At 34.7% G+C, this 23,535-nt stretch overlaps 1 protein-coding gene and 1 long non-coding RNA gene across 2 annotated transcripts; both read left to right on the top strand.

Annotated features, from left to right (window-relative positions):
* The first annotated feature begins 2,064 nt into the window (after positions 1–2,064).
* Positions 2,065–5,032, top strand: LOC148610783 (uncharacterized). The gene is made up of 3 exons (XR_015914683.1): positions 2,065–2,126; positions 3,131–3,234; positions 3,877–5,032. It is a non-coding gene; the product is annotated as an uncharacterized LOC148610783 (long non-coding RNA).
* Positions 5,033–8,410: 3,378 nt separating this feature from the next.
* LOC148610782 (uncharacterized) lies at positions 8,411–23,129 on the top strand. Its single transcript, XM_088596143.1, has 5 exons — positions 8,411–8,574; positions 17,491–17,695; positions 18,770–18,917; positions 19,689–20,426; positions 21,171–23,129. The coding sequence occupies exons 2-5, from the start codon at positions 17,519–17,521 to the stop codon at positions 21,617–21,619; spliced, it is 1,512 nt and encodes a 503-aa protein (XP_088452269.1). The 5' UTR covers positions 8,411–8,574; positions 17,491–17,518; the 3' UTR covers positions 21,620–23,129.
* Positions 23,130–23,535: the final 406 nt, after the last annotated feature.

Below are 23,535 nucleotides of genomic sequence, written 5' to 3'. Positions count from 1 at the left end.
GTCGCCAACCATCCTATGCGTATTAATTTCTTACGTGACCTTAGGAGGAAACTAATCTCACTGGTTCCTTGCAGGTCAATATCATAAGTGACCTTAGGATCGCTAAATATATATGTTTGTGAGACACTTGTGGAACAAAAATATTAATGGGTTGACAGGTTAAGGAGAAAAGTTGCTGAAGCTGAAGGGCGCGCCATTCGGGAATCAGTTTTACAAGTTTTTTGTCAAGGAAGTCTATTTGTAGACTGAATTACGTAACCAGGGTAGACATTTCCACATATAACAACCAAAATAACTCTCCGAGGGTTATTCTCCTTATATCTCTCCGCCGCCGATCATACTCCATGTCAAATATGTGATGTTTACTTTACGTACGACATGGGCGTTTAACGATATCAAGGCTCTTTAATATGTGTAGAACTGCAATATTTCAATGATTATATGATATTTACTATTTAAATTTTGATACACAGAGTTGGACTATTTTCTCAAATTGACCCGAACAGGGAGGAAAGCCCAATCGAGATTTGCCAATTTATTTCTCTCGATCTGACCCTGTTAATGAAGATGTCGGGAGCTTCTAATGACCGGATTTCGGAGCTGCAATATTAATGTACACTTCTTTTGTAATAAGTATAGATTTCAGTGGCGGATCCAGGGGAGGGTGCATGGGGTTGGTATCCCTCCTTTTTACTGGAAAATTGCATGTGTGATCAATTTGATCCCAGGAATATAACATCTGAACATAAAATGCAACCACTGTGTACTTATATGTTAATTACTACATGTACATGAATAAAATAAAATGGCAAACACACATGGACATACATGTAGCAAACAACGAAGTATTGAAAATAGAAAATAAGCAGAATTGTTAAATTATCATGATATCAAAGCAGAGACCTAAACAATGTCTGTTTCAACGGTAAGGATGAAAGGAGGTCATGTGGCATATTCATCACATTCAGTAAGTAATCTTGAACTATCAAAAAAGGGGATATCCAGTGAACTAAAGTAATGTCTTTGGGACACAAGTGGACACAGGAGCTATGACATTACACATACATGATGGGCACGTACATGTTCCTAAAATCAAAACATCCACACCCACGCTAGACCTTTATCGTATACCCTATGTCATGCTCATAGATGTATATCGCATACCCTATATCACATACCACATATCACACCCAAAGACATATCTCATCAGTATATCAAACCCCTACACCTATATGGCATACCCTATATCACATCCATAGACATATAGTGCTTACCATATATCACACCTTGCACAGGACACAATTGAAGTACATTTTTTATAGATAAAATATAAGAAAGAATGAACATGACATGCAAAAATCTGTTTGATAGGCAGTATCAACCCAGTGGCCCTTGAGTTGATATAGGAGTCTCCTGTTGATACTGCATGTGATACAGATTTTGGCATGTACTATTCAGTCTGGAATTTAAAGAAATAGTAATACAATTTACATGTGTATTATATCTATGTAAGTCATAAATGATTATCAATATGGTTCTTTTTTAATACATTGTCAAGGTATACCAGAAACATTTATTTAGAATGCAGATCATAAAGTAAGAAACACAAGAAAGACACAGTTATGTTAGAAATTCTATGTCCATGAAAGTGCATTGAAAATGTATTGGATATCAAGGCTACCAAAAGTAGACCTTTTCTAAGAGCAGATTTCCATGGACATTCTTACATGTACAATGTACTAGGTAAGTGTTGAAGGTGTATATTATTTTTTTCATATACTTTATGTAAACAGTTATTGTTATGTTCAAAACTGGTGATAGGTATACTGTTACTAGTGTAGAACAGTATAGTCAAAATTTGCAGTTTACATTTGTATGTCCCTGAACAAGAAAGTTATACTGAAAACTACAAAAATACATGTACATGTACTCTAACAATGGTTATTGGCATATGTAGTACAGTATCAATTAAAGATTTCATACATGAAATTATGATTTTTGTAATATAGTAATACATGTATCTAATTTGTTTTCTACTTTACAGTGTGACATTAATGGCTCATAGATAAATCAATATTCAGAGATTGATCCAGAGATTTTGAACAAACGTCATTATAAATCAGCAGGTAGTTAAAATCAAACATGGAAGAAGGCCTAAAGCAATATCCTTAGCAAGCTTTCCATTTTCTGTATTTAGAAGGTTTTTGTCTGGTAAATGAAATGACTTTAGCTTATTGTTTTAAACTCATCAATTCAAACTATCTGGTTATGAGGCCATAATGAGGTGATATTGTTTTAACAATGACAGGTGGAAAGTAACCTGTTCTACTTATGTTACCTGTTGTTAATAGTTATTGAAACAAAGATGTGCCCATGAAATACACTGTACATTTTTGTAAAGTTTGTTATGTAATTTCATATAAATTAGAATTACTTTAGAGAAAGAACTTATTATGTTTATTTTTTTACTTAATTGAAACAGCTGTTAGAGATATTAAAAGAATAAAACCTAAGAACACTGAAATATAGTAGATATATACTATATTAACATTTTTTAATGTAGGACAAAAACTATGAATAATGACAGAAATATTGTTATAATGCCAATTTTCAATCGACCTGGATCACTGTGGGAATATTGACTAGGTGGTTTCAAAACCAGTAAAAACCTGGTACCGTTATAACCACCCAACCTTTATTTTTGCCTCATTTGCACAAAATTATATGTGCATGTAACAATATTTCCCAACAAGAGGAGGTTTCTCCATATCATATGTTTAACATACATGTATATTTTCATGAATTTACATTGTAACGTTTTGCATATATCAGACACTGTTATGATTTTTGTCCCCCACATCGCGAGGGGACATGGAAATGCCGGATGTCCGTCCGTCCCTCGGCGTTTTCCGCTTTTTTATGCTTATACCAATTAAGTTTGTTTTTGGTATGTGGCCTTATTATGAAGAGTTACAGATTAAATTCGACTTTGGTTATGGTTGAATGATTTTTACGGAAGTTATGGCCCTTGGACAGGGAAATTTCTGTGAATTTAAAGTTTTCCTCACTTTTCGTTTTTCGCTGAGGGCATTGGACCGCTGTTTTTTTATTTTCCTTGATTTCTTTTTAGTGGTTATCACTTAGAAGTTTCACTGGATGAAGTGAGAAGAAGGCAAAAGTAAAACAGACCATTTCTGTGCTGGGACACTATTTAAGCATGAAGCAGCTGTAAATGTATGTAAACATCTCTTAATAAAAAAAAACTATGAAAACATGAAGCCTGATTTCTTTGCACTTATATATTTGCAAAACATGAGAGTTACTTGTATTGTCTTCTTATACATATTTGTGAAACAACCATGCAGAAAAAAGTGAAAGAAATGCACATACATTATTGAAGGCAGACGGGTATAAAACACTCAGCAATAGTGATTCATCATAGAAAAGTGGTACTCATGAAGTATGGGTTCACTAGTAACTTTTTTTTGTTTTGGAGAGTAAAAAAGATGGATTTATACTCAAAGTGCATTTGTGATAAAAACATCATATTCCCTGTATGTATTCACCACATCTCTATACCACTGACTTTCCAACTAAATTGGAATCATAAATTGCTCAAATCTATGAGCTGCAAAGTTGTTTATACTTTAATGATCTTTAAACTGCAAAGTAATTTTTACAATAAGAGTTTTTTTATCTATGTTTGAACTGAAAAATTCTTTATTGTATATATGTGCACAGTTCCGACGAGTTAAACCCACAGCCTAATCTAGACAACAATGAGAAGGACAAATTTTAGTTATAATTTATTACAAAGAAAATCTATTCAAAGTAAGCACAAACAAGCACAAGTATTTTGCTCATTTCTCCCTTCAGATTAGGCCTTTGTTCAACTTCCTCCAGTCTGCAGGATTCATTTCTACTTCCTGCACCTCTAAACCGAAATTTCAAGGTGTGGATCCATTCTTACTTTGAAAATTCATCGAATATCTATAGTCAGTGATTCTCAGTGGAATTCATATTTTGTGAAGAAAATGCTGATTTAAGTGTTAGGAAATTTGAAGACATCAACGTACGTGTACAGCCAGGAATACCAAAAGCAAAAATGCAAAAGAAGGTCCAAAAATATGTAGTGATAAACGGACTGTATAAATATACACTGCGTTAAAACAATGGTTATTCTTTAAAAGGACTAAGTTTTGATCGGTTTATTTGACTTACAATTTGGTTACATGAATATTTTTTATTACTTTGAGGTCTTCCTTGACTCAGTGCCTCAGCACTTTGATTAAAGGTGGGTAACTTCGTAATGCACACATCATTCTTTCTTCATAAATCCTGCATGAGTTGCGAAAAAGTTTTGATTATCTTTGATTAAGTTTTTTTCTATACCTGTGGACGTTATTATTTCTGCGAAAATGTAATGCTAAATTGTGGAAATACGATGCAGCATATATGAATATAACAGGTTTTGTTTTATAATATACCATTTAAATAATTGTCTACTTCTGTAAAAAAATGTCTACTTCACTAGATAGTACTGTTACATGTATTTGATACTTTTGAACAAAATGTACCGTTTCTTTTTTTTTCAAGAGAACATTAACTTAAAATCATATGCAATACTATGAAGTACATGTATTATTTCAGTCATTCTATATTTTAAATCAGATTTAATTTATAAAATATTATAATGTAATGGTGGGAAACTTTTTGAATCATCAATGTACAATAGTTGTAGTATAATTCTTTGCACCGAGTAACTTAATGATAAATAGATAAGAAACTATAATTAGTTATTTTCTAATGCTTTGTCCTTTTTATGCTATTTACAACATAATTAAAGTCATGTTACTAACTTAAGAAGGTTTGAATAACATCAAAAGTATAGATATTGTATGTCGTACATATGTACCAACAAATTCTTTTTTACATATTGTTACTTGTTAACAGTATCAAAATCATTGTACATGTAACAAGCTCAGTTTCAATGATTATATTCCTATTATTATTTGTTCTCTTAACACATAAACACATAACAATTTACACACCCCGTTGAAAACTGTGTAACATATTAGTTCTTGTCTTAGTTTGTTAGTAAAGGTTTTATTCACCAAAAGTCTTCAATTCATTTGGAATATTTCACACAGTTAACTAGAATGGGACTGGCTAATTCTCTGATTTAGTCATCGAGTATATGGAATCCAAAAGTACTGAAAGATATAAGCTGTTTGAATACCCTTTTGAGTCTCTCAGGACTGTTCATTATTGGGATTCTGTTAGTAACTGTACTTAGTACTGTAAAGGTGGCAGAATCCAGCCTTTGGGTAATCGGATAGAACTCAGAATATGTCTATACTACTGGTTTGGCTGCTCTCTTGATGCTCTTGCCTGATTGTAGGGTCATTTCATTCATGGTAATTAGACAGCAAAAAGGCAAATTGACATGCTTTGACTGGACTCAATAGTTGTTAAGCTACAAAAACCTACAATGCACTTATATGACTTTGGGAGAACCCTGATTTTAAAGCCTTTTAGACATACATGTAATAAAATTTGGTTCATTCCTATGATAAGCAGAAGCAAATGCTTTGTAGTGAAATCATTATCCGGACAACCTGTTCTGTTTCCGAACTGTTGGTACAACAGAAAAGCATGAATATTATCCAAAGAAACTTATTTTTTGACTTGATCAATATTTTAAGTGCCCTTTCAGGAGATAAATAAAAGTTTGAAATATTTTTTTCCCTGTCATTCAATAATCGAGCGCAGATGAGATATTATCATGTAAAACCCTTGAGTTGGATAATCGCTCTTTAGATTCCCCTGACAGTCACTGCAGTTTTGGTATATCCTTGTATATACACGTTTACTTTAATTACTCTATTTATTATATAGATATTCTTCATAATTTATCGATATTTTTAACATAAATCTAAAATTCTGCGATTGGCGAATTGATATTAAAATTGTGACGTTTTGGCGGGAGAAAGTCCGAGAGTGAAATTACCGAATTTATTTCATTGTGAATTATCGAAATTTTAAATTAGTACACTTGGAACATTCGATAAAACACTGCTATCTATATAATAATCAAAATTGTTGCCCGCGAAAACAGAACAGTCAATGCCTTTTTGGGGTTATTATTTAAAATATTACATTTGATTTAATTACAATTGAAAATAAAGACTTTATAAAGGACGAAGTGCTCATAATGGTAAACAATGCAAATTTAACCTTGGAAGCACTGATAGCCAGTTTTCAGCCTAACAGGAAGTTAATCTGTAATACTAAGAGAAATACAAAGCCAGGATCTTTTTTAGTTTCGTATCTTAGACAACATTATAGCTTACATTTTAAGGTTTAAATCACGGAGAAAATAAATCTATAGTTGTAAACATGTATAGGGCATTCATATTTTAAAAATACCAATATATTCAACTTCTACAACTCATATTGATAATAACACATATTGTTTCAAATTAACATTTATTTATTTAACTCATTTACAGTTTTTTTAAAGCAATAAAATTGTTACGAAATTTGCAACATATCGTTAGAATAGATAAACTATTGACATCAACTTTGTGAAGTGTAATTTCTTTAAATGACTCATCCCATGCAATAGTTATACCCCCGCAAACACGGTTTTGGGCTAAATAGGAATCATCCTGTCTGCATGTCTGTTTGTTTATTTATTTTATGTTTTTGTCAGCGCAACTCCTCCTAAACCGCTGAAGGGATGTTGACATTTTATAGGAAGGATGGGCATCATATGTAAACGTGTATATACAAGGATATACCAAAAATGCAGTGACTGTCAGGGAACTCTAAAGAGCGATAATCCAACACAAGGGTTTTACATGATAAAATCTCATCAGCGCAACTTCCCCTAAACCGCTGAAGGGATTTTGGTGAATTTTCATAATAATGTAGATGCACATGAAGGAAAATAGTTACTGTAGGAGGACTTTGAAAGGAGATAATCCAATTTAAGAGTTTTACATGTAGAAGCCTCCATTTAAAAGCAACTCCAGGGAATTTCATGAAATTTTTCAGGAAGGTTGGGCATTATATGTAGATGCCTGAAAGAATGCAGCTTCTGGGTGAGGACTCAAAAGAGATATATTTGAACTTACGGATTATATATTTAAGTCATATTTGAAGTGGAGGTAAATGTATTCCCTTTGTGAGCTTGCTCACAATATTTCTAGTTCATTTAGCTGCCTGTTCCCAGTTCGGGTAAAAGAGGAAGTAAGTCATACTAATTTTTCTTTAAAATGTTCGAAATTTTACCATGCTTCACTTTATAAGAGAAATTAGGGGAACCAAGATTCGAGCGGAAATAAAAAAATATATCCTTAGGATAAAGACTAGACAAAGAAAACAGACACACACAACAGAAATAACATGAAATAACCAAAATAACACGTTCAAAGTGGCATATGCGAATACCTTCAATAAATAGTAGTTTTGTTAAAGTTGGCGGCGCAAATCAGTTAAGGTGCCAAAGGACGTAAAACTGTCGCAAACTTATCTTTCCCATACACTCTCTCATGATATCAAACACCAGTACATCTGTACATATATAATCAATATTCGTCAACTCTAAAGTCCTGGGTCGTATGTTTTGTATACATTTATACAGATTCCTGTTCGTCTAACGGACTTGAAAGTCAGGCCCCGTGCAGGTCAGGGTGTCAAAATAATAGGCCCGCAGCAGCGCTAAGCTTGTCGTAAAAGGCGACCTAATAGTGCTCAGAATCCTAGCCAGGGGCCCACAGAGCAACTGGGTTATGTGCCCTAGGTGGTGGAATGGGTACCCTGGCGTGTTACATGCTGGGGTTGTCAGACTATAATACGGAAAACCTGACCGCAAACCATAGTGGTGCACCGTGTTGGGAAAGATGCCACGTTCCTTGCACATTAAAAAACCCTGCTGTGGTATTCGATAGGAGTACGAACCTTTGCGCTCCCCCAGAGGAGGCTAAATTGCCCAACCCAACCCATCCCTCCCTTTTTCTAGCAATCAAAATTTGTCGACCCTATTATTCTTGTGTCCCATCTCATTTTTCATTTCATCATCATTTCACGTTCATTTTATCATCTATTTCATGTTCATCACCTGAATATAGTTAAAATATTACTGCTCGGGCGTTAAACCCCAATAATCAATCAATCATTCATTGAAAGTCAGTGGTTAAAGAGTTTAGGTTGTGGTATGGTTCGTTTGAAACCTGCAAATCATTAATTCCATTCCATAATAAATACAAACCATTTGAAAAATGTTCAATTTATTAACACCCCTTCAAGTTCGTCTTATCAAAAGTCTATGATGTAAGCGTTTTACGAATTCGGCTATGACCCGTTAGATATTATACACTTTACCCTAGTTCCGGTCTATTTCCAGTCCATTCAACAGATAAAAAGTACCCAGGGTGCACCGTCAGATAGCTGACCGTGTATTGATCATGGTGTGGGAAAATGCAAAAGAAATGAACATTTTATGAAGAACGTTTTTAATAGTTATGATATTTTGGATATATTAATTCAGTACTTTGAAAAGTTTAAAAGGTAAGTGTACAGAATAGACAGATTTTTTCGACCGTTGTTTTGCAAGTGGAAATTCCCAAATTAGACCGCCTGTTGTGAGAATATGCTTGGGTATCATTAATTGTCTACCCTCATAATTTCAAAATCACGATGAAAAATCTATTATAGATCGTCAGATTTAGGTGCGGATCCAGCAATTTTGAAAAGCGTATGTGTAGGTGGGGGGAGGGGATGTTCAAGAGGGCAAAAAAAAAAAAAGGCTGCTAACTGCAAATTTTGATTCAAAGTTGACACTAAATAAACATTTTCCAAAAAAAACGAGGTCCAACCCACGCCATACATGTACCACCCCTAGATCCACCAAGTTAATTCGAATTTGAGGAACAGTTAGGCACCGACCATTTATATGCTGAAAGGATGGTGGCTGGGATTATTTTGAAATAGTTAAACATATTCTAAATATAAGCAAGAAAATCTTTTATTCAGCCATGTACGGAAAAAATATAATTCTATATCGCTGGCTCTAAATTGTTTTCAATCCCCCTCCCCCCCCCCTCCCCCCCTATATTCTATTAGCAATTCTGAAGTTGGTACCGGTACATGTTGATTAAGATTGTAAGAATGGGCAATTTATTTACGAAACCATTATTTCAATGGGCAATTCTTCTTTATTTATACATGCATCTCATTCCTGAAGACAAAAATTGAATTTTGGGTGTGTCAAACTTGATCGACCATGACACGTGACCATACATCTAAGAAAGTTGTATGAATGAAGCCCGCCCTATATTATGGTTATTATCCAAGACATTGTAACCCTCAAGTAAAATGCAAACTGAGGCAATTTGCTATCTTAAGTGTGTAAAATATTCCTTAAGCTCGGTACAGCGTCGTCTTACTGTGCCAGGGGCCTGGGGTTCAATTCCGTGCTGGTATTGTTGAGTGAACTATTATTTTACTGTACGCAGCAAATCTCCAACATCATAAAAATGTATAAACAACATAAGCGGTTTTGACAAATAATACCATTACCAGTTTGGGCAGGTTACATCATGGTTGGTTGAGGCAGGTAAACAATGAATATGGTCATTTTAAACGGGGGGGGGGGTACTATGTCACAATGGGTACCACATGCATGGCATCGTTTTCATCAGCCAAAAAGCTTTCCCTTTGACATACAAGTATTTTGATGTCTTTGTAACGACACAAGGCTATTAAAATTGTTATTCATGTTAATTTTAAATCTTCTAGCACATCTATTTATAAATATCGATCGTGATTTATAAACTGTGTAGTCATGGCTTAATCGATAACGGGAGGGCAAGGATTTAATTCACAGATTTTAATTATAAAGGTGTAAATAATTCATTACTGGCACATGTTGTACATGTATAAAAAGTATTTGACAAACAGATTTATACACGACCTTTTTATTGTCAATAAAGCCACGGCAGTGGCTGAAATTGAGCTAGTATTGCCATTGTTATCAGCCTGAGATCTTGATATCGGCATCTAGGTCTTTACCCCGGGTTGATATCAATTGAGGGCTGATAACGAGGGCAATATTAAGAAAGCCGTGAACAAGCAGTTTATCGAATATTTTTTAATACATGTAGTAATGCATTGTTCACCCTATTTTTTTGTTTAAACAAAACTCATAGAAAGCTATTGAATAAAGCATGTGGTCTTTTCTGTAGATTTTTTTTTTGTTTTAGTTGCATTTGACTTTTCTCAGTGTTCACAGCAGCGCAGCACTCCGTTATGTTTATCATTACCTACTGTTATTGTTTTTTTCATTGTTCTCACTGCCTGATATTTTCCAACATTTCAAGTGACAACTACGTCAAATCGACTGTGACAACGCCTATGAACAGAATAACGCCTCACCAAGAGTGAAGTTGAACGGAAGTGACGTCATTGAATTTCACGAGAGGGTTAATAATATGTTTCCTGCCCTCCTAAATTTTATGGGCCGTTGGGATGGGCTGTTGGTTTTCGCAGATAACGTTAAATTTAAATCTGTGTTATTTTTTTTTAAACAAATATTTGATTAAATTGGAAGTGCAAACTGTATAGTGAAACCAAACCCTGAATTTCAAAAACCGTGCATGCCTTAACAAGAGGTTCGGGGCGGGGGTGTGCAAGGGATTGACACACCTCCTTTTTATTAGAAAATTTTGTCATTTTCATGTCAAATTGAAAAAAAAAGATAGATAATGTCTTAGTACTTCCTTTTTCTGAGGAACCGCGGCTGAGATCCCATCTTTTCAAAGTGCCCGATCCGCCCTTCAAGGCTCATTTTGAAGTCCTTTGATTTATTTTGTAAAAATTCAAATGCAGTTTTGAACCTTTTGTGGTAAACCAAAAACCTATCTACATGTAAAACAATCGAATTTTAATATAGAAGAGGTTCGGTTAGGGTAGGTTTCACTGTGATAGGTGGCATAATCTATTTGTTACATCATATTTTTTGTATATATTTTACTTTGGATCATTCAGTGGCGGATGTAGGGGAAGGGTGCAGTGGGTTGGCACTCCCCTTTTTTATTGAAAAAATTATCATTTCATGTGTAAAACTGATATAAAATGGTAAATAATGTCCTAGCACCCCACCCTTGTCTGAGGAACTCCGGCTGGCAACTCTAATTTTCCTGGTCATTCATGTGGAAAAAAAAGTGAAAACATACACAACTGATTAAATCTGATTTGAAAGCGAGTTCCTTCCCGTCCATACATGACGTCATATGGATCGGCAGTTATATCAAAGAAAGTGAAAAAAAGTTTAATAACTGATTAGTCAACCTTTTTTTCATATTCCTGATTTTGACTTTGTTTTGTTTTTTTTTTAATTTTGAGCAAAAGGAAGTAACCTTCCAACCCGACTGACTGGTTTACTGTCCAATTGGAGCAATGCAGACAGCAGTAGACTTCAAATTCCAATATTTGACATGTTTTAGCTGTGGAAAGTACTTGGTTACTTTTGAATGATTAATTTCAAACCATTCAGCTACTTACCGAAATATACATAGTTTAGGTTTCACAGAAAAATGTTTACTTTTCTTCCTTTCCCATTCCTTTGTCGGGTGTTGGTGGGTTACGTCCCTTTGAAAAACTTGCTAAAATGGCTTTCATTACGGAAATATGAAAAACGACTATTACAAACACTAAATGTAGCTCAACTATGAACGTATGGATCCGTCTCTGAACATAATTCAAAACGTTTTTGTTCAATTTTTCACCAAATGATATAAATCTACAATAAAAAAAAACATAAAAATGCAGTAGTTTATATTTGTAGCAAGTGTTCAAAACAACGGACTAAAAATTAGGATAAATGAATTTCGTTACGCTCACAATGACGTGCAGACAGACGGACGGGTGCCAAAATATATTTAATAGAATGAGCTTGAACCTCTTAATAAACAAATAGATTTAAATAGTTAGAACTATTATTGACATTTGACCCCCAAAAGGGGTCGAAATTATTCACCTTCAAGTGCATGTATCTACAATTGTTATGCATGTACATGTACTCATTATTAGTCACCGGTTTCTATAATGTTTTCTAAGCATCTGTTCATATCACTTAAGTATCATGCAGTGCATGGGTGATTAGTTCATATTTTGTCAACCTTTTTAATACATGTACATGTAGTATGATGCTGTATAAACTGGTGATTTAAGAACCACTCAAATATAATGAAGGAGGTTGAGAACGAAGAAAAATATTGATTGGTAACATGTGGTCGATACATAAAAAAGTAAGGGCGAAAATATTGTTTAATGGAACTCAAATGAAACCATGGAAATAAGTAAAGTGAAACCTGTCTAAACAAATGAACCCTTTTTGGATTTAGAGATTTGTTCGCTTAAGACAGTTGCTCGATTTACACAGTTTCAAAGGGTATTGAAATTAATATGAAGGGACTTCAGACGATGCATGTCTTGTTTTCACAGATAACTGGTTTATTCTGATGTGCGTTCCTTAAATTGCATGCTTCTTATGTAAACTTGTTTTTAAATAAGAATGACCGTGTAAAATACATCACAATTAACAGTGAAACCTGTCTCAACCAAACCCTAGAAAAACCGGAAACCTGTGTAAACCAGATATCTTTTTAAGTCCATTAATGAAGTCAGTTTCTAGAAGTTTTTACTGTTTTAACCGAACAAAATCTATATTCCACAAGATGTTCGTTTGGTGGATTTAACTGTATATCGTTCGTGAACTTAAGTATCAGTTTGATAAAAATCAGACAGAAGGTGATTCATGCATGTCAAAAACCCACCGATCTCACTTTTATTTTTTGTTCAGAAACAGTTACTATCACCTAACCAGTCTTAATTTTCCATTTAGTTGTTGCGGTTTTGAGATAAAAGTTGTATAGATTGTACATGAAATTAGCATTTTGAAAGAGTTATGGTTCTTGATTTGTTTTCATTTGCTTGATTTTAGTGGGCGATCGACGTAGGATTTATCTAAAAAGTGCAGATCAGAATGATAAAATAATTATCATTGTGTGAAAGTACTGCATATGTAGACTGAAAAAGTATCGTTGTTGGGTGGGTTTTTCTTCACCATGAATCACTTTATATGTACCATTTGCAGTGTCGGACTTTAATGTGGACTGGTACTAAAGAGAACAAAACCAAATCGGTTTCGTTTGTTAAGCAAGGTAACCAAAGATCTTGAACGCAACAATACACCTACATGTTTAATCTGATGTAATACAGGCTTGACTGGTTTTTGGTTGTTAGCTCCTAAGTAAATATAGTCTGTGTATAATGAAATATGCAGATTTTAAACAGATATATGTTCATTAAAATATGTACATTGTATTGTGCCTTGAAATCTCGTGGCAAATGAAGCATAAGAATACGTATAGTATTGAAAATTAACTGAAAAGCACGACTTATTTTGCCAAAACATCAAATCGAAAGGTAGATCCATAAGAACACAACCCAATTTTAAACTCGAAAAAGTCTGTTTGAAAGGCGAACTTTGGTCAATCACTCCCTCCTAACCCCAAACCACTTTTTTGGGAAATTGTGGATGTGCCATTCTTTTATGGTATTTAGTTTAATTGTCTCCACGTTAATCAAGTGTCTGTCTCCATTTTTTAATGAACAGGTATTCATTTTGAAAATATTCAATTACTAATAGACTGTATGAGGTAGGAATAATTTTTCCATCACAGTTCCACTCGTCATAATTCTATTTTTAAATTAAAATTTCGAGAAGTTGATGTAGACCGTTTCTTTGTCACGTACACAATATGGCGTTTCATCTGACTTAATAATGTAACTCTGTTTAGATGGTGTAAAACTGTCAGTTATACCAGACTACCATAAAGCAGTTGGATTTTGTTCATTTTTGGGACGTAAGGCCAAGGAAGCACTTTTTCTTGACCCTATTACAATCGTGCCATTACACTGTGTACAGATGTGTGGACGATAGCGGATTCAATCCGAGCTCCCATCTCATTTATACCAGCCCTTATAATATATTTACATGTATAGACAATTTGGTGTCAGCCCCCTTTTAATATTAGTGTGTAACTACTAAACGGGTTATATAATACTAGATAAGATCCCTTGACACACTTTTAACCGTATCTGGATTTTCCCAGGTTACACAAAACGAAAATAAAAGAGGCCAGTCACATTTAATGTATGGGTGCTAGAGATTTACTGGAATGCCGAATAGAATGCTATATTTCAAGTGCATAAAAACCTTTAAAATTTTGAGGAGAAAAATATACAACCTGCATGAATAATTAGAAAAAACAGTGAACATGCTAATGGTGTATGTATTTGTAAATCTATACCTGTTTTGATATAAAATACTCTACATTTCAACAATAGTTCTATATTTTCAAGGACAAAGTCTATAGATTTTAAAGGGTATAAATAAATACACATTTAACCTTCAACGTTTTAGAGTGCATTTTTAGAATGTAACTTGTAAACACTTTTGAGAGGACCTCTTATTTTGGCGGGGGGGGGGGTATCCATGGGTGGGGCCCCTCCATCTTTTTGGAAATATATTACTTTGTATTAGGTTATTTTGTTTTGGTAAATTTTGTGGAATTTATGCAAAATTATGATAAAGATAAGCAAATGCTAGCCTGGAACCCACTTTTTAACACTTCTTGATCCGCCCCTACCTCCTCCACCCCTGTTACAAAAATAAGGATAGGCACAGCATCATGATTAACCTCCATGTATTAGCATTTTTATGATGTGTCCCCATTCCCCTTTTTTTGAACTTGCATTACTTTAGTGTGTCATGAGAGCTGTAATTTTGCCCTTTCTTGTCAATTGTTTATGCCTTATGAATCATTCATGATCGACTCATGAAGCATGCATCAACGACGGGGCAATTATCATGTATTTAGAACATTTTCTGAAAAAGCGGATTTGAGTAGAGGTAAATGGGGGAGGAGCAAAACATTGTTATTACACAGGGCCACTCCAAATATTGCATTTACAAGTACGCCTTTATGAAATGCTCGCAATTACATATAACATTTTAAATGCATTTATAGTCGTTAATTTCGGTATGCTGTACGCGTATTTCAATAATTAAGATAAGTAAATTTGAAATGCTCAGTTTTTGTGGTGTTTGGATCTACGTGTAAAAAAAACAGAATAAGCTTTCTTGATGGTTGTTTAAGAAATAAATCACGGAACCTCCATTTTGTCATTGTTTTACCATGGGCTGGCCATTTATGTCGCATTGAAAACGTTTTACCCCGAGCGATATGGACGCAGCCTATGTGTTGCATGAAATGTTGGTCATGTGTTCATCACATTTATACCATGATGCGTTGTATTAGAATAAATGCCATTTAAAAGTAATGAATCCCTACTATTGAAGATGATATACGTGCATTTTCAGTATTTAAAAATGTTGACATTGAGAGTGATACACCCTTTTTATCTGATACCTTTATTTTCAACATAACAAAAAAGGGGGTGATACACTCTCTTGGTTTCATTCTCAAAGTTTGATCTCAGTATTCCATTTTCAAAAATGCATTACATAGATAAAGTTCTATCCTTAATCACTAAGAAACTAAACATTCTTTATATTTTAGTGTTATACATAAATACATGTACTTATATATCGTTGACACAGAATTCACAAACTGGGTTTAAATTGATAGGAAACAATACGCTATAAATGTACGTGCTATCGGAAATATTTACTTTTCATGGGTTGATTTGATAACAAGACGGCCATGTGATTCGGAGGTGATACATGTAGTATTTGGTTATCAGAAATTAAGCTCATTTTGAAATACTTCTACAAGAAGCTCAAAAAACTTAGTTGCGGATTACAAATGGAGTAAAATCTGTTTAAGGGAGAAATCAAGTTTCTTTAAAGGGGGATAAGTTGATTATGGATTTTAGCTTGGAGCTTTTTTATCGTTATTTCGAACAGCCTGACTTCGAAGCTTTTTGTAAATATTTGACTTTGATTCTCTTGTAATGCATCCATAAATATCTAATGACCGGGCAAGAACAGAGTTAAAATTGAATGGATCTCTGGGATATTTAAATCTGGTTTAAAAGAGTGTAAAATGAACTTTTATCTGATATTGAATTTTGAGGGTTCTTTGAAATGTTTTATAATCGTGTATTTTGATATTCGATTTTCGACCATAATAGAAAAAGTCCAAAATTATGTTTACGCTCCTACACTGCATGCATTCAAAGCCGTCGAAAATGTTAGTCAGCACAATCTAAATTCGTAGGTGTACTTATATATTTGATAGCAGTGCAATGTCATGCCAACTGTGTAGTGTACGATCCCAGCTATCGTCCAATACAAGTTGTGTCCCACGGATCCTTTTTTTTTTGTTAATGATACATGTACAACTGATGGGCTGGTCCTTGTTTTATTCAACGGGTTTAGTTCTGTAATTTTTTTCTAAGGCCCCTGGTAATTAAAAAACCAAATGGCTGCAACTCCAGTGGCGGATTCCTGGGGTTGGTTCAGGGGGTTTGAAACCCCTTCAATTATTACAACATTATGGCGAAAATTAGCAAATGGTAGCCTTGAAACCCCTTTTATAATTTTATAGACCACCCCTTCTGTATATTTCTTGATCCGCCCCTGTACCACAATCGATCGCAAAAATTGAAGAACCATAACGATCCTGTGTCAACGTGACTGTCTTGGAATTTTCATTTCATTCACTGAGTTAAATACCTAGAAGCATTACAGAGATCTAAAAATATCCTGACCTAAATATTTAGATCTTTAGCCGTTACGAATGTACATGTACGTGTAAATTAACTAACATATGAACTCTACACCAATCAGGGGGTGTCAAGAACTAGCATAGGTGCGTTAAGGAACAAACCATGCATACAGATGAATTATCATGACATACGTTGGTCTAAATAATGAATTCGTTTGATCCAAGGCTTCGTATATTTTTTACCCCGTACCCTATGGGGAAAACTTGTTTAGGGTTAAGTATACCTTACGTCCGTCCATCTGATCGTCTGTTAGCTAAGGAATGTAAACAAAATGAAACTAAGAACATTGGGGATATAAGCATCAGGGGCGGATCCATGATTTCAGGTGAGGGGCGTGAATATAATTAAATGCCGAGCGAAACGGGGCAAGGATATTTGTTGGGGATAAAATTAAATATGAAAAATCAAGATTTCATGCCAAGAAATTAAAATTTCCAAAATTTAAGGGGTGGGCATACATGTACGCCTGGCAAGCTCCACCTGGGATCCGCGCCTGTTTAAGTTGAACGCTGTTGGTTTTCTACACGATCCTCGATGTTTTTTTAGTCCAAACATCTTATTGGTTTTTCACTTGTGTTGTTTTACAAAAATGTCTGTTGTTGAATATATCTAGAATATCGAATCTGTGTTTGAAATAGGAAATTATGTGTTTTTTTCATTTTTCAGTTAAAACATCTACAGAGTAGTTTTAGACATGGATCCATTCATCAAAAATGTTCTGTTAAAATGTCTTCCAATACCAGCTATAAAGGAAATAGCGAATCTCTTGGATCCACCCGGAGTGATATCAATTGAAACCTTTTGTGACATACTACAAACGTACTCCAGGAGGCGTGGCTTAGATCTCAAGATGACCCCTGCTTGGATAGCGGTAAGATCTGTTAAATGCGCCATATAAAGTGTTTCATGTTCTTAGTATTTTTGGTTTGTTTGTTTTGTTTTGTTTTGTTTGTTTGCTTTTTGGTATATGTATTGTATTGTAATGCATGGATTTCAACTCCTACTAAGTAATAAGTTATAAAACTCTATATTATAAAATGAAAACTGAATGCAGTGACTTTGTAGTTTTATGTTTAAAATTGACAAAAAATGGCAATCAATTGCATAGCAACCCCACTTTTCTGAGGCACCCCGACTGGCACCCTTCTTTTTCAAAGTGTCAGCATCCGCCCCTACAATGGTACATGTAGATCCAAAGGATAGGGTGCAGGGGTTAAAAACTCTTACTTTTTAGCTGACAAATTTTGATAAATTTGTGCAAACTTTTGGCACCCCTCGACGTATAAGAATACTGGTTTATGATTTTACTTGAATGTGTGGATGCAGCTTTTTGTTCATAAAGGATCAAATCACCAGAGTGCATTCATCCAGCACTTAAAATGAATTAAGTGGGCAATTTGTACTCTGAATAAAAATGTGGATGCTGCCCGATATTCCTGTTCACTCTATGAAAAAAAAACCCATAGCAACTGAAAGAATGTGTAAATTTTATACCTCGATGATGAAGTACTTCTTTGCTAACTTTTGATGGATACTTCTAAATTAGTATGATCATATTGGTTTGTGAATAAGATAAATAATTAAATAATATGTCCACTGCAAACATGGCAATCTGCAATCATATGCTTAAGTTTAATTTCGCCTTCACTTTCCCGAAGGCTTATCAGAAATGTACGAATCAGACAAACAAGTAATGCACGACCAACACGCCCGTGGCAGACTCAAAAGGGGGGTGTGGGTTGTAATCGCCGGGAAAAATTTGTTAATCTTAAGCACAATTTTGGCGAAAATAGCCTTGGGTCCCCTTTTAAATCCAATGTATCGGACCTCCCATTTATATGAATTTTTGGACCCTCACCAGCGCGTTTATGCCAGTCCAATACCTTAGAGAACTAAAATGTTTAGTTATAATAGTTATGACAAATCATTTATATCTTTGTAAAAGGCTATTAGATGGCGGACACGCATTAGCCCGACAGAGTACGTCTTTGACCATTTACGAACACTCAGAGTGACGATCGGTGATGTGTGGCACGTCCTGGTTCGTGAAATGGGGACCGCTACAGAGGATATATTTCGGAATTACAAAGGAGGTAATTGAATTAGGTTTTTAGTTTTATTATTATTATTATTATTTTTTATTATTTATTTTTTTTCACATGTACAAAAAGCAGTTGCACAATCAATGAAATAACTTTTATTCAGCTCTATATAAATGTATGATAATCACAAATTAAATTTTTCGTTTTTTTTTCAAAGAGATTATTGGCAGTCAATTTCGATTAAAATTTTACTTTTATTTTCTATATACTTTTCTACCTATATGGCGAAATAAATCAACTTTAAAGGCAAAACATTTGCCAATTCTCATACTTTCTTCTTCAGTAATATGAAACAGATGAAACTTGAGTCGCCTCCTAATATAAAACAAAATAAATAGTCTCAGAGCTGCTTGACCCGATCAAAGTTCATACGTTACGTTGTGACGTCACAGTTTTTAGGGACCATATAAAATATATCCATTAATTTTTATTTTTCCCCTTTTGTACTATACTACCATTGAGCTCCCTTCGGATCAGTTTGCTCCTGATAGTTTTACTTGACACTATTCAGCAAGTGTTCGGTTTTCATCTAGAAAACTGAAGAGGCAGCCCTTTCCCACTGCACATAATCCATGCTCCCAGGTTTTGTTTGGCTGTTGTTTTGATGGTTACTTTTTCGCTTAATTTGTTCTTGCTTTCTTTTGTTTTCCGATTTTTGTTTTTGTTTTGATAGTTTTTTTTACCATTTTTTAAAAATTTTATTCTGTATTTTCTATGCAGTCACGTGTTCCAACTGCAGATTCAATCTTTTCTATTCTACAGACATACTTCATTTTCACAACAGTTGCGATGCGCAAGAGGATCATTGTATGTGTCCACACTGCCAAAGACCTGATTTAATCTCCGATCCACCATCATACAGAAGGTCAACATCACTAGATCAAGGTCAAAGGTCATCAAGGGCGAACCGAGTCCAACGACCGGATGTAGGAGCTTCGGCCCAGAGGAGCTCCTTTAATTGGGAACCGCCTACTTGTGATTGCCAAGAGAACTATTGTGATATATGTGAACAGACAAGACTTCGCGATCCAGATGAAACGGTTCTTCTTTCCCCACATTCAATGGCCTCTCAGAGACTGAATATGTTATCGTCTAGACCCTCTAGACATACGCTTAACGTTAGAGTGGATGTCGCACCAACTGACCAATTAGATCACGAGGATGATGTCCGGACTGATAACATCAGCTATTCAGAAAATCCTTCAGAGTCACATAGTTTGCGATGCGTACCTGACGGTAGTTCGATGCGTGGGGATTATTTTGTGCGGAATAAACAAACATGTCCAGAGGCTTATGCAAAGAACCAAAAACAACCAGTATGCACCTGCAGAAAGGTAAAACGACAAGCAAGAAATCAGGAACCTCGTTGTTCAGATATGATTTACAAGAGAAATTCAGCGCCCCCTGAAGGTTCGTCCTTCTTAGAGCAAGAGTCAAGGTCATCGAACTCTGATCCAAATTTGAGCACTTTGGGACAATACTGTACACAGTCGTGTTTAGGTAAATTAATCATTTTGCTGTATATCAATTCTGTAAAATGCTTCATACAATTTATAAAGCACATTACAACTAATATTTCAGGGGACGGGTTGGAGCCCTCATTTGATGTTTTTTTTGGTTGCAAAATTAGGGCAAAAAAGAGTAAATGAGTAAATGGTAGCCTGGACACCTCGTATCTGAATTTCTGGGACGGAACACCTTGCGCTCTTTAAAAAAACGTGTAATACTGGCAGGTATATTGAAGTATTTCCAGATAAGTTACATGTACATGTAGTTGTGGAAAAGTAATCAAGGGAACCAAAGTTATAGTGGTAATCAAAAGAATGTAATCCAGGGACAAAGACCAGACATGGAAAACAGACATACACAACAAAGAACATAAAGTAACTAAAATCATACATACAAAGTAACAAAAGCAAATGAGCAACTCGGACTCCACTTAAAACTAGGAGTATGGACCAGGTGCACCGGTAGGGTACGCGTGAAAACTTGGTGCTTTTCTATTACTATAGTATAAGTCAATGACCATTTTCGTCTGAATCATTTAAGAATTTTGAATGTTAGTGTCCAAATGATAATAACTAAAACGATTTTATTGTCTCTGTATATCTTTCTCATTGTCTTTAATTTCCGCCAATATTCCTGGTTAAAGTTTGGTCAGCATTTTCTTTCTAACGATCAACAAGCAGAGTTACAGAGAACGAATTAAGCGAACAATCGCTTATATATGTATCTCTATTTCAGACGAATCAAAAAAGATACTTATCACCTACACCGACGATGCAAAAGACGATATGATAGCACTCGCCAGTGACCTCAAAGGCCAAGGCCATACAGTCAACACTGACCTTCAACTTCACACTTTTATGAAGGCAAAAAATCAAGGACTTGTCAGCGAAAAAGACCAATACATGTGGCTTAAAAAAAAGTATATGAACGCTGACTTCATTATCGTTTGTTCCTCAAAGTGTTACGGAGAGTGTTTGAATTCAAGACAAGCAGTGCCAAGCATATCCCATTTGAACGCAAAATACATTTATGAGCTCATGAGTGGTGATCCTAATAAAAGCAGGAAAATCATTGACGTATCATTCGGAAGTAACAATTTTTGTGTTGATTATAAAGTGAAACAATTTGTCCTGCCACGGGAAACAAAATCCCTATATGACCACATTTGTTACATGTACGATTAGAAAAGAATCTTTCTCGGGAACAACTATTTAGTTCTCTATAGAAGTGCTAGGACTAAGATACAAAATGGGAGATAAACTTTAAAAAAAAAAAAAAAAACGAAGTTAAAATGTTGCAGTGCTGAGTTTAAGTACAAGTTCAACTGAGAATCACGCAAATTAAAATGAAACGCTAAGCCGAAAATCATTGCCGATTTCCCAAACAACTACATGTAAAAGCTTTAAGAAACTTATATTAATGATAAAAAAAATACCAGTATGAGTTGTATTCTAAGGTAGGGAGAATAACATTATTTCATATCGGAGAAAAATAAGCTGTTCTTATTGGTTATCACATGGTCATGTGGTATTTATGATAAAAATAATATGCGTTAAAATGTCAGGCATTATCACAAGGCAAAGCCCTCTTTAGAATTTTAAATGAAATAAACACAATAAATGCTTATATCCAGAGGGCATCATCGATAAATTGACTACCCGAGGGAAGTAATCCTTCCTTCAACATTGATAATGACCTCGCCTTCAGCTTTTATTCGCAGATTATTATACAACCAGAATTTTTTTGCTCCACTTTTCTTACATCTATCTTAATTTTTATTGGTTTTCAAATACAGTGACAAATTAGATGCATTTACAAAATTTGACCAAAATACACTGTATGTACTCTTACAACCCGTTGATGCTTAGATACATCCGTACTTAGGTAAGTACCTTTTGATTCTTAGCTACATCCGAACTTCAGTAAGGACTACAAGTCAACCGGTTGCTTTTTTTTCTATTGATATTAGAACAATTGTGTTTGAACTGCAGGACAGTGAATACTTTGATATATTTTATTGTTATATTCGATATTAATCATAGATGCCTTACTTACTAGCAGACACTAAAATTTTCGGATCTGTCAGTACAAGATTTTCGAACGAAAATATTGCATGAACTGCAGGGGTGGATCCAGACATTTTGATGCCAGTCGGAGTTCCTCAGAAAAAAGGGGTGCTAGGACATTATTTACCTTTTTTCAAATTTTTATACATGAAAATGACAAATTTTATAATACAAAAAGAGGGGTACCAATCCCCTGCACCCTCTTGCATCCGCCACTGTAACAGTGTTTGCATATGGATTTATATACACTTGTTGGTCGGAGATGTCTGTAATTTTAAAATTTAAGGAGGTAGACCTAGGGTAAGAGACACAACTATTTAAATCAGTGTTTAAATAAGTATTTGTATCACATTAAATTTCACCAAAGCCTTTCAAGCTTTCCTTTGAAACAATGAAATCAGTCCAAGTTACTTTGATGCTTACATGAGATTGATGTAATATAGTAAATACAAACGTTCCAATGATTTGTAAGAGTTTTGTCCCTTACCCTAGGGCTTCTCCTTAAAGTAACTAGCCGCCGGTCGGCACTAAATTGATTTTATGTTTGTTATATATAATCATGCATGCTTTGTTATATTTGTTTGTCCACAGCGGGCAGAATTATTGTAAATAAAATCTCGGATGTTGATGGGTTTTTAACTCTATCCACAATTCCAAATTCGTTTCTTGATTATACGATTATATTATTTGTATGCACGAAAATACAATACCCTATTATGAGGTAGGTTTAATCTGTAAACTTTGTATTCAATATTCAAATCTTTATCGTCAATAAAGTTACGTCTGTTTGTGACATACAAATCATATAAAAAAGCGACAATTTCCCGACAAATATAATCAGTGGTGAATCCAGTTTTAGGTAAGGGGGTCCCAAAAAAAATTTCGTGACAGGATCACCGGTGAGGATCTCTAACTGGGTGTTTGTCATGATTTAACACACACAATTTTCAACATTTTTTTTCTAAGGGGGGCGCCCCCCCCCCCATCCGCCACTGGTAATACATGTAATACCATATTCAATACTTTAGTAAACA

This window comes from Perna viridis, chromosome 8, assembly GCF_037379345.1.
Source record: "Perna viridis isolate PV_CMFRI_1.1 ecotype Kerala chromosome 8, ASM3737934v1, whole genome shotgun sequence".
Taxonomy (NCBI): Eukaryota; Metazoa; Mollusca; class Bivalvia; order Mytilida; family Mytilidae; genus Perna; species Perna viridis.
The sequence above is the reverse complement of the archived record's forward strand: the minus strand, read 5'-3'. Positions and strand labels throughout refer to the sequence as shown.

What these genes read in the sequence shown, in the direction of transcription:
- LOC148610782 (XM_088596143.1), top strand. Translation starts at nt 17,519, where the DNA reads ATGGATCCATTCATCAAAAATGTTCTGTTAAAATGTCTTCCAATACCA. An exon ending in TGACCCCTGCTTGGATAGCG is followed by an intron (nt 17,696 to 18,769) that starts GTAAGATCTGTT and finishes TCTTTGTAAAAG; the next exon opens with GCTATTAGATGGCGGACACG. An exon ending in ATTTCGGAATTACAAAGGAG is followed by an intron (nt 18,918 to 19,688) that starts GTAATTGAATTA and finishes TCTATTCTACAG; the next exon opens with ACATACTTCATTTTCACAAC.